The sequence below is a fragment of the Rhinopithecus roxellana genome, chromosome 2, assembly GCF_007565055.1.
Source record: "Rhinopithecus roxellana isolate Shanxi Qingling chromosome 2, ASM756505v1, whole genome shotgun sequence".
In the NCBI taxonomy this organism is placed as follows: domain Eukaryota; kingdom Metazoa; phylum Chordata; class Mammalia; order Primates; family Cercopithecidae; genus Rhinopithecus; species Rhinopithecus roxellana.
The window spans coordinates 88,751,946-88,764,104 of NC_044550.1; the positions used below are offsets into that span (position 1 = coordinate 88,751,946).

Sequence of the window (12,159 nt, forward strand, 5' to 3'; positions counted from 1 at the left end):
TGGGATTACGGGCATGTGCCACCACGCCTGGCTAATTCTGTATTTTTAGTAGAAACAAGGTTTCTCCACGTTGGTCAGGCTGGTCTTGAACTCCCGACCTCAGGTTATCCACCCATCTCAGCCTCCCAAAGTGCTGAGATTACAGGTGTGAGCCACCGCACCCAGTCTATTTCTTAAATTTTAATTGAATCTTTTAATACCTCACTTTATTCCCAAAAGGATTTTCAGCAACTAGCAATTAAAATACAGCTACTAAAAGCCTTAAACCATTAACATGATATAAAAGACAAAAGTTCAGTGGTGAATGGAAAGCAAATGACAGAGAAAAATTAAGAAAATCCTTCCTGAGAGAAGTTCAGTGACTTCATCCAAAGCATAGTTATGAATTTCATAGCCATTAAGTCCAAGAGAGAAAATAATGGCTTACATAACTCTCATAGTTTGTAAAGCAAAACAAACAAATGGAGAAAAACCAGACAAGTCAGCAAGAGAAATATATTTTTGCCTGATCCTGCACCTTGGAAGACATTTGTCACAAGTATAATTACATAAAACGAATGAGGCTATGTAATAAATGTTGTATTAAAAAAAAAGAAGTAATTTTTTTCGTCAGTACTTAACAAAAACAAATATATCATTTAAAGTTATTTAAAGACAATTTGCGGGAGGGGAGTGTAGCTAATAACTAAATATATTTTTCAAACTTGTAAACAGTGTAAAAATAGAATGGCAAGTGTAGTGTAAAACTTGCAGTTAAAATTGAAGTTAAGGTTCCTAGTGTCCCACCTTATTTGAAGCAGATTATTATAGGAATTGATTGGAAATTAAACTGAGCAAAGCTTATAATCATTTTTTGACTAGATAAAATAATGTGCAGAATTCACATTATTAAAGTCATCTCTAAGAGCAATATCATGGAAAATATAATACCTATAATGAACCAATAATTTTAAAAATTTAAGTTTAAAGGATTTGAAAAGTATAGAGATTTCAAAAGCATTACTTACTCAACCATAATTTGACCATTCAGAAGCTACCAGCATTAACTTGCTACTGCATTACTCGTCTTTTTTTATTTTAACATAGTTGAAATTTCCTATACAAACCATTTTTACCAAATTTTCAATTAGCATTTCAGCATAATCAGGTATCCATATTACTACAACATCTTTTAAAATATACCATGTAATAGTATATTTTGTAAGTGACCTAATTTCCTTAATCATTGCTTGGCTGTTGGATATTTACATGTTGTTTTTTCATTTTTCCCTATTGCAGATAACCCTGTAATCAATGTCTATGGATTATCTTAATGTAGTCTCTATATATGAAAAAAATGCATTGGTGTTAGCGCTAATTTGACTGCCCTCCGTTTCTGCCCTTCCTACTTCATTCTCCAGGCCTTCATCTTCCTTCCCAACCTTCTCCATCCCATCCCCACAGCATACACATAGACTCACATGAGATATGATTTTAACTTAAAGAGACAGCATCAGTTTTTAGACATCCACAACCAAAGTGGGTACTTGCAACCATAAAACTGTTTTAAAGTTCTTGGCAGATACTCTGTTTATATTAAACACTAAATCTAGGTTATGGTCCTGATCTCTTGTAACCCTGAAAAGAAGTCTCTGGAGATATTTGGGAAGAGAGGAAGAACACATGTCACCTCATATCTGAGCCAAAAAGCTCCTTATGAAGTCATTCACAGAGGTCTCCGCTTAGCCACTGAGACACTTGCCTGCTCTCTGCAAGTTTCACCATAAAGGTCAGAAACTGGAAGCCTACAAACAGAAAACTCTCATAGACAGTTTTGTTTGTCCAATATTTTTCAATGTTTTCAGTTAGCTAATATCAGTTTTTAAATAGATAGTCATATATAAAACGTTGTATTTCTGGCTTCTTTGAGGAAGTTGGTAGACGTAGCTACACATGTTCCTATTCTCATATGGCAACAGATGGGAGACGCTGTTGCACTTGGACATCTGGACACAGTCTACAGTGACATTGCCTGACCATTGGAGACACTGGAGTCTATAACCCCTGCGGTATAGGTCAGGGTTCCAGAAGTCAATGTGGAGGGGGTAAACATTTCTCCTTGCTCTCAGGAATTGGCCATTCCCCATTGGAGCAGGAATCAAACTATATTTATTATCCTAAATAATAATCTCATTATTCTGTTTAGCTATATGAATACATCATTGCAAATCTCTAATAGACTTTAGATGTATTGACTCACATCCTAACACTATCGCTACAGCCTCACAAGATGGCCAAGGTCATACACCTCATTCTCCCTCTCTTTCCAACACCCAACATCAGTGAAAATAGAATCCTAAGGAGAAAAATTGTCACTCCCATAAATAAACTTTTATTCATCCTTTACCCCTATTTAAGCCAAAAGATTTTTTTTTTTAATTATTTGAAGAACTCCTGATTTAAAAAAAAAAAAAAAAAAAAAAACTATTGACACTATCATTTGCCTTTAGTTCTCATTCTTGCTAGTTAAAAGTGATTTATTCCTCCTTTAAAGGTTTTGATTATGCTAAAATAAATACTTTATTTTTAAGTGGCAGTTGTAATATGAACATTAAGCCTCGTCACACATTATCATGTCAATCCTTAGTGGTATAAGAGCAGATTATTTCATTCATTTTGCAATGAATGGAGAATAGTCTGCTATTTTTTAAAAATGCATGAGCTGGTAAGTGTGTGTTTCCAAATGTTAATGCTCTACCATCATTTCAAGGTTAAATTAAAAGCAAACTTTGAACCCTTAATTTAAAGCATTGCCTAAATTGCCTAGGTAGCACATGATATGCTTTTGTACTAAATGATTTTCTCATAGCTTTTCATTTCTTTCTTTTCATTACCCTCCTCTTCCTGGCCCCTCATGTCATCATGCCTTACCAATTCCCCTTGATTCAGTGGTCGGTTCTGTGCCAGTGCAATGTCTTTGCCAAGGTCTGGAGCTTGACTGTGATGAAACCAATTTACGAGCTGTTCCATCAGTTTCTTCAAATGTGACTGCAATGTAAGTAGAAAAGAATGACTTCATCCTGACAGCCAGGTAGCACCTGTAAAATTGTATTATAATTAAGACCATATCATTATTAATAATGTATTTTTATTCCAAGATGATGTCATTTTTCCTGGGTCAGGTATAATTACTGATATTTATTTTGCATTTATTAAATGCTAGACCCTACCTTAAATTATTCTTTATATTAGCTATTTAACCCCTCATAATAATCCTGTGAGGTATGGAGTATCACCATATTTTATGTAAACAAAAAAAGTAATCAATTGCGTGTGCTACTAAAGAAAAAAATGGCTTCTAATTAAACTGTTACATAGAGCTTTCCTATTACATAGAATTTTCATTTGACATTTATTGAAAGAATTCTTTTAGAATTTATTGGACCGACATTTTAATCTGATGTGTAAGTTAAAAAAGAAAATAAGGTAAATCGGATAAGATATCCCCCCCAAAATGTCGTATTTAAAATCTGTTCTGAATCACCTTATGAGTCATAGATGTTAATGTTGTTGTTTTCTTAAGGAATTCAAACTTGTGTATGTAAAAAAATTATCACCATAAGTGGTGTGTTGATTTCTAGTACCTGTAGTGTTAGTTTCTAGTACTAATTTGAATTCAACAAACTTCAGCAACACAAACATATACATTTGACTGAAACTTTTTTACAAGAAATTAGTGGAGGACAACTATTTTAATCCAATATTTTTGCTGAGTTTCTTTTTTCATCTAGATGCCTTAGTGCCTTGTGGCTCTCACTTTTGGGTATATGAGGACAAAATAAGAGTAATTCTTGAGTTTATGAATATTGACAAGTGTTACCGTTTTCAAACCAGGCCACATAATACAGCAATTGAAATACTAATACTTGATATATGAGGTAAGAGCTACAACTCAGAGTTCCTGTGCATAGTGGTTCCATTGAATTCAAAGATCTGGGAAGTTTACCCAATTTGGGGTGGCCAGGGAATATGAACTGAAAATATCAGCAGGGTTTTCCAAAAGAGGGAACATTTCCACTTGAACTAAGGAAAAGAAGAGCTCTTCAGTATTCTATCCTCTTCTTGCCCCACCGCGGCTCTTTCTCATAGCAATTAGTACTGCTAGAAAAAGTAATAATCCCCCAAAAGAACCTGAGGTCCTATGGAACACTTCTCTGTTTTAAATTCTAACTGGAAATTATGAATAGTCTGGGCAACACAGAGACAGTCCATCACTACAAAAAAATAAAAATTAGCCAGGTATGATGGCCCACATGTATAGTCTCAGCTACTTGGAGGCTGAGGCAGGAGGATCACTTGAGCCTGGGAGGTCAAGGCTGCAGTGAGCTGTGATCAAGCCACTGTACTCCAGCCTGGATGACAGAGTGAGACCCTGTCTCAAACAAACAAACAAAAAAATTTATGATAATTGCATTCTATTTTCAGAGAAAAAAATCATAATCCTTCTCCACCGCTGTATCAAATTACTAGAAAATACAAATCAAAGGATATTCTGATGCAGCCAATTTCATTTTTCATTTTCCCACGAGTAAGATTTGAATCCATTCTTTAACAATTCAACCAACATTTGTAAAATAAAGAACAGAGACAGAAAGCTGGAGGAATGGAGGGGAATAAGGCAACGGCGAACTAGAGAGGGCATGCCTCACACAAAGGATGAATCATTGAATTAATTTCCATTCAATTTTAAAAAGTATCATAATCTAATATACACATACGTAACAAAGAGATGTGGGCAGAAAACTGTGATCTACCAGTTTTGCACCCCTGGTATAAACAAAAAACTGGGACCAGGTCCTTGTAAGTGACTGTCTGCAAGAAGGCAAGAAAGGAGGAGTCAAAGATGACTTCAAGGTTTCCGTTCTAAGCAACAGTGTGATCAGAGAATGGGGAGACTTGGTGGCAGTAACTGAGGAAGATTGGGACTCTGATGTTAGATGTTTTTTCCAATGTGAGATTAACAGGTCACTCAGTGGAAATCTCCAACAGGCATTTGGAGATATAGGAATAAAGCTCAGGAGTTTATGTCTACAATTTATTTTATTTTATTTTTTGTTCAAAAAATAGCATTCTCTTGTGCTTTAGGTTGAGCCACTTGATTCCAGTTGTCCATTTATACTTTTCTCTGCAGAACACTGGCTTAGACTCATACCTAGTCCCAGTCTGTTTGTTCAGTTCCATAGAGAAAAAGAACCCTATGCTTTATAGCAAATACATTAAAAATAAATATCAAATTTCATTAGTCAGTTTTTTCCAGACTTTGAGTTGGAACTGTTACAGGGAAATATCAGAAGAGGACTGAACCATCTATAAGTATCAAAGAATTTAATACTCCCAGTAATGTTTATTGAAGTTGGGATTTTTTAATACATTTCACATAAATGCTAATGAACAAAATGGGCGAACATAAATATGATTATTTTTACTTTTTTCTAGCTGGATAAACACTAATTTTGACTATTTGAGACTTGGCTTTAAGATCCTGGAATTTAATCACTAGAACTATATGATCTAATACGAAGAACTTCCTTTATAAAAACTAGAGCTAGCTTTGACAATAATGATTAAATGAGGCCATTTCTCTCCCACACACACACAAACACACACCCTCTTTGACTCTGTGAGCAATCAAAGTTGGAATGTCAAATTTTTAAATATAAGGATTTGTTATAAAGTATTTTGGGTTGTTCTATTCAATGAGAATAACAGCATCTACCTCTTTCTATCCCAGTAGGATACTGTGAAATATAGAGAATGTTGTTTGTCAAAATATTTTATGTCATTTAGAAAGAAGCAACCTATAAATCCTAGACACTGTTAATAAAAACCCAACTTTTTAAGTACCATTATTTAGAGGTCTTTCAATGTGCCTCACTTTCCTCTATAGTAACTCTCCTCCTTCAAGAGCAATTAACCTCTTCCTCTTGGGTTCTCTCATAGAACCTCACTTGTGTCTCTTTTATGTATACTAAACATTCTTGCTTATACTATAGTGAGTCAGGTCCTATTATCTACCTGAAAAAGGAAAATGCCATGGCCTATATATCCTCCAAAGTTCCTAATAGAGTCTAATAATCCCTAAATAAATGTTATTGAAATGAATTTATAAATAAATACAATAAAAACAAAAGAAGTTGGTTGCCTCTTTAGCCCTGGGCTGTAAGACTGAAGTTATTATTCAAAGAAATTTCTCTATTTATAGATAAAGCATAATTTGTCCAAATACAGTATACACTTCTTAAAAGCAGGTATTCAACATGTGCAAATGGCAGGCATTCGACACGTTTTTTTGAGATAATCAATGAATGAATGAACACTTTTTTTTTTTTTAGACAGTCTCACTCTGTCACCCAGGCTGGAGCTCAGTGGCACGATCTTGGCTCACTGCAACCTCTGCCTCCCAGGTTCGAGCGATTCTCGGAACACATTTTTTAAGAACACACTAAACTTTCATCTATATCCTTAAACTCAGTTTTGTTTGTTTGTTTGTTTGTTGTAAACAGACAGGGTCTCACTGTGTCCCCCAGGCTGGAGTGCAGTGGTGCAGTCACAGCTCACAGCAGTCTTGACCTCTGAGGCTCAGGTGATCCCCCTGCCTTAGCCTCCCAAGTCGTTGAGACTACCAGCATGCACCACCATGCCCAGCTAATTTTTTTAATTGTTTGTAGAGATGGTGGGTGGATCTCACTATGTTGCCAAGCTGGTCTTGAACTCCTGGGCTCAAGTGATCCTCACACCTCGGTCTCCCAAAGTACTGGAATTATAGGTGTGATCCACTCCGCCCAGCCAAATCCAAATATTTAACAATTTATCATGAACACAATATAAACATTTAAACAGGGTATAAGCAGAATTTGGAATCTAAGTCAAGTCAGAATCATTAGCAGAGAAGAGATCCTCTATTAGTTAATATATACAAGGAAATAATATTTGGTGACAGCCAGCAACAGAGTAGTTTCAAGAGGGAATTACTTGTTAATCAGCCTTTGGTATTATTTATTTAAAAAACCACTAAGTATCTGATATGCGTAGTCTAGAAAAGTGATTTTTAACTTTTTTTCTTTCATTATTGTTTCCCTTCCCTCAGGAAGCCTGTCTAGACTTTTTTTTTTCTATTTGCCCCCTCCTGTGAAATTTTAATACTACAGATATTATATATATAATAATACAGTATACTGTAGTATACTACAGATGTACTACAGGCTCAGTGGCTCACACCTGTAATCCCAGCACTTTTGGAGGCCGAAGCAGGTGGATCACAAGGTTCGAGACCAGCCTGACCAACATGGTGAAACCCCGTCTGTACTGAAAATAAAAAATTCAGCCAGGTGCGGTGGCCTGTGCCTGTAATCCCAGCAACTCAGGAGGCTGAGGCAGGAGAATCACTTGAACCCGGGAGGCAGAGGTTGCAGTGAGCCGAGATCGTGCCACTGCACTCCTGCCTGGGCCACAGAGCAAGACTCCGTCTCGATAATAATAGTAATAATAATAATACAGATATATGGTATATGTTCTTGTGTATATCTGTGCATTATACATTTAAAAAGTAAGATTTTTTTTTATTTTTTTATTTTTTTTTTTTACTTCTTTAAGAACCATTTCTCACCTTCATTCAGAGTACATGGTCTTCTAGACTCCAGAACAGTGTTTCTCAAATTAGGTTCCAAAAATGTGTTCCAAAGAGTCCAAGAAACTTGTTTTTAAGAAGGATTCATCACCAAGTTTAAGCAACACCGCTTCAAAACCTAAACATTGTTAGTGCGTATTGTATAAAACTGTCTTAACCTGAGTTAAGTTAACCTCCAGACAATGCAGCCTGTTGCTCACTTATTAGTATCTGCTCCATGGTACTATATAATGATAGTACTAATAATATATTATTAGATACCATGTAATCCAAATCCCTCGTTTCACAGTTAAAGAAACTGACTTGGAAAGATTGTGTGTGATTCATGCCAGGAACCCCAGCTACACTGGGTTTTGGTTTTTTTATTGTTTCATTTATTTTGCTTTTTCTACATTACATTGCTATTCTAAAACAAAAACTTAAGGGCTTGGGACCTTTCCAGTACCGCCACAATTACACAGATCTGGTCTGCGTCAAACTGCTTATTAAATTGTGATACAAAAGAAAATCTTTCTTTACAACTTCTTAGAAGTTGAAATGGAATCACTTACTGAATAAAGATGATCCAGTTATAGGTACCAATTGCTGTTTTCCTTCATAACTAATTTTAAGGTGGTGGACTGTGAGCAATGAAATATTGAGATATACAATATTTAATTTCTGGAAAGTGGAAAGTGTTTTTTAAACCGAAAACACTCTTTTTATTGTCACTCAGAAACTGAGATGCCTTCTGATGTTTATTAAATACAAATAGGAAAGAAAAACATAACTGAAAATCAGTTTTTTCAATTCTATTTTTTAACATTTTTGTCAGAATTTTAACAATTTTGTCATATTAAGAAAATATGAAGAGCCTTAATAGTGCAAGACTAACAGCTGGACCTAGTTCAAGTGATATGACAAATATGAGAGAGAGAATCATGAAGCAAAATATCTCCTGAAAGCTAGCACTAAAGTAAATAGTTTATAATTATCCCTATTGTTGTAATTTAAAAGTAAAGAAAAAACAACTTTAAGAACCAAAATTTACATTTATTTCAGGTCACTTCAGTGGAACTTAATAAGAAAGCTTCCTCCTGATTGCTTCAAGAATTATCATGATCTTCAGAAGCTGTAAGAAAACACTTAATTCCTGGTATTAAAATTAACTAGCATATTTGGGCATATCTGTTTCTTCCCGCTTCTGTGAACACCAACACTATTCCACGGTTTATGTCTAATCCCTATTCAGGGAAGTATTTAGCTGTTAACTGAAGACTTCCGGGTAGCACTTTTTTTTTCTGAGTAATTGTAGAAACCATTCTAGAAAAATTTCAAACACCTGTTTCCAAAGGAACTGGAACATGTGTGCTGTGAATCCTCCTACCACACTCCCCCAAAATGGAGATACTTAGAAGCTTTTATCTCTGCATTATTCTGGCATGGAACACTTCAGTGCTCATCTTAGAGAAAAATGTAATGATCTTTTGCCAGATCTACCATCAAGAAAGTGAAGACTTTTCTTCTATATGTTTTCAAATTCATTCTCTACCTAAAATAGCAAGTCACTGTGAGTTGAAACCTCTGAGCATGTCTTGGAGACTTGATTCTGTTTTCACATCTGCCTTGTGAGTTGGGTTTTATTTTGGCCTTGAGTAGCATCTGACCTGTTAGCTTCCCTTCAGAACTCTCAAAATCCACACTAGCCCACGTGATGTTTACCTGTTATTTAGGTCAACTTTGTGACTAAATTATGTTGTCCTATGGTGAATTGTTGGGTTTAGATACTCTGTACCTAAATCACACTAAGAAATATCTCAGGATTCATTATTTCATTTTTATACCAATAGAGATTGGTTCTTGTTTTGGTTTTCCAATAGGGAAACCTGATAAATTAATATATATTTGTACATTTTTGAAGCTAACAGATGGAAATTGAGTGGAATCAGAAGAAAAATTAACCCACTTCCTTCAGTGAAATGTTCTAAAAACCCAGATAGTCTGCAGAAGTATCTATTTCATATTTGAAAATAGAAATTCTAATAAAAATGACTTTTCAAAATTTCATTCTGAACATTTATCAGTCAAAAGAGAAGTTATCACAATTAGACCTGACAAAACTTCAAGAGTACACTGACTTATGCTATTTTCTGATTTCTGGAAACTGAAGAATTTTTCTGTAGCATCACCTTATGTCCACTTGGTTTAAAGGAGCTAGACTACAAATCTAAATATCAAAATTAAGATTTATATAATTCAGTGGCTTAGCATTTTTGCACAACAAACATTGTGCACCATACTAATGTGGATGAATAATTTTGAACTAACCACCATACTAATGTGGATGAATTAATTCCTGAATGACCAATTTGTTCCATATAACAAAATTATCAAAATAGCCTAATTATTTAAAAATTTCTAATTGGTTATTAAAGTCTATACCTTTAGACCTCCAGGCAATGCAATCTATTCCTTAGTAGATCATTATGGCACTAGAAATAAACAAACCAATACGTGATAAATGAGAACCATTCAGTACCTACTACATGATTGGGCCCACAGCATATCAGGTTCGGTTGCATAATAATTATTTTTTAAGAGACAGGGTCTCACTCTGTCATTCAGGCTGGAGTGCAGTGGTATGATCATAGTTCACTGCACCCTCAAACTCCTGGGCTCAAGTGATCCTCCCACCTCAGACTCCTAGGTAGCTAAGACTGCAGGCATGTGCCACCACACCTGGCTATTTTTTTTGTTGTTGTTTTTGTTTTTTTGTTTTAGAGATAGGATCTCACTATGTTGCCCTGCCTGGCTGTTCTCAAACTCCTGGTTTCAAATGATCCTCCTGCCTTGGCCTCCCAAAGCTCTGGGTTGATGGGCATAACCCACTTCACCCAGCCCATAATAAATTTTATAACATTTCACAATCAAAGTTAGATGTTCTTGCATGTTGGAGAAATAGGGTACTTTTCAGTCAAAATTTCTAATTAACTGAATGTTCGCTCATATTGATTTCTTTCTTATTGCTTCTAAAAGTTATAACAAATTACATACAAACTTTCAGGACACTCTAAAGAACAGTGGTGACCTGCACTCAGAACAAGAAGGCAGCCTTGAAGTCCTTACTTTATCATTCCCACAGTCTGGGGCAAGTACACGTGGAAGTGCAAACCTTTGTGTGTGTGCAGTGATGCAATAGCGTGTACTCTGGTACCCATTTCCTTTGACCTCCAGTTAACTCAAGGTCGTATTTTCAGTATTACTTTAGTTAACTGTGTAAGCCTGCATTCTTGTCTTGACCTTCCAATCTAATTTATATTCTTCTAGTCCTGATTATTTTTATTTATGTGTTCAACTTTCGCCACTTTTACTCCTTGTAAATTTCCCCCAAACAGTTTTTGGAAGAAGGTTTGGTTGTCAAATTAATGAGATCAAAATTGACTTGGGTGACAGAGTTGTGATTAACATAGAATATGGTTTGGGACATTAAAAAACATCATGCACTTTTAGGTTGGCTAGCACTGTCTTGAGCACTTAACAAGCTTAAAGAATTATAACAAGGCTTGTATTAAAAATCTGCTTCTAGACTTCTGATTCATGGGGGCTTTACTATGTGTTAAGATTTTATTTCTAGAAAATTGATAGTAAGCTTTGGCTGTTATTCGTTCACCTTTACAACTAGAATTTCAAAATACAAACCAGCCTAATCGTACATAAATTTAATAGAAACATGAAGTGACATGATATCTGGCTTCACTAAATTATTTTGTAATGTTTACCTTTTTCAATTTTTAAAATATTTAATTGTCATCAAATATACATAACATAAAATGTAGCATCTTAACCATTTTTAAGTCTACCTTCAGAGGCATTAAGCACGTTCATATTGCTACACTACCTACCATCACCATCATCCATCCACAGAATTCTTTTTGTCTTGCAAAAGTGAAACTCTGCTTCATTTTTTTTCTTTTTAATAATCATTTTCACAGGTACTTGCAAAACAATAAGATTACATCCATCTCCATCTATGCTTTCAGAGGACTGAATAGCCTTACTAAACTGTAAGTACCAGTGCGAATTCATCTGCCCATTCCACGGTAGTCTGACAGCCTAGACTATTCCAATCCAAACCAGCCTCCCTGTCTATGACAGTCCCAAGGAGCCATGCAAGGGGTGCTAAAGGGGCAGTAGAGCACCATGGCTAAGAGTGTGGGATTGTGAGTTAGACAGGCTTCAGTGTGAGTCCTGATTGCCTTACTTACTAAGTGTGTGACCTTGAGCAATTTATATTCCTTTTTTTTTCTTTCTTTCTTTTTTTTTTGAGACAGAGTGTCTCTCTGTCACCCAGACTGGAGTGCAGTCGCTCAATCTCAGCTTGCTGCAGCCTCTGCCTCCCGAGTTCAAGCAATTATCTGCCTCAGCCTCCCGAGTGGCTGGGATTACAGGCGCCCGCCACCACACCTGGGGTTTCACCATCTTGTCCAGGCTGGTCTTGAACTCCTGACCTCATG

At 35.7% G+C, this 12,159-nt stretch overlaps 1 protein-coding gene across 5 annotated transcripts in view; it reads left to right on the plus strand.

Annotated features, from left to right (window-relative positions):
- RXFP1 (relaxin family peptide receptor 1) overlaps positions 1–12,159 on the plus strand; it is a 123,598-nt gene that overhangs the window by 65,581 nt on the left and 45,858 nt on the right. For 4 of the 5 annotated variants that reach the window (XM_010383214.2, XM_030925996.1, XM_030925999.1 and 1 more), the window contains 3 exons: positions 2,929–3,034; positions 8,708–8,779; positions 11,638–11,709. In XM_010383214.2, coding sequence (XP_010381516.1) covers positions 2,929–3,034; positions 8,708–8,779; positions 11,638–11,709 — 250 coding nt within the window. The remainder of the gene's footprint in view (positions 1–2,928; positions 3,035–8,707; positions 8,780–11,637; positions 11,710–12,159) is intronic. The other variant, XM_010383222.2, reaches the window with a different exon arrangement.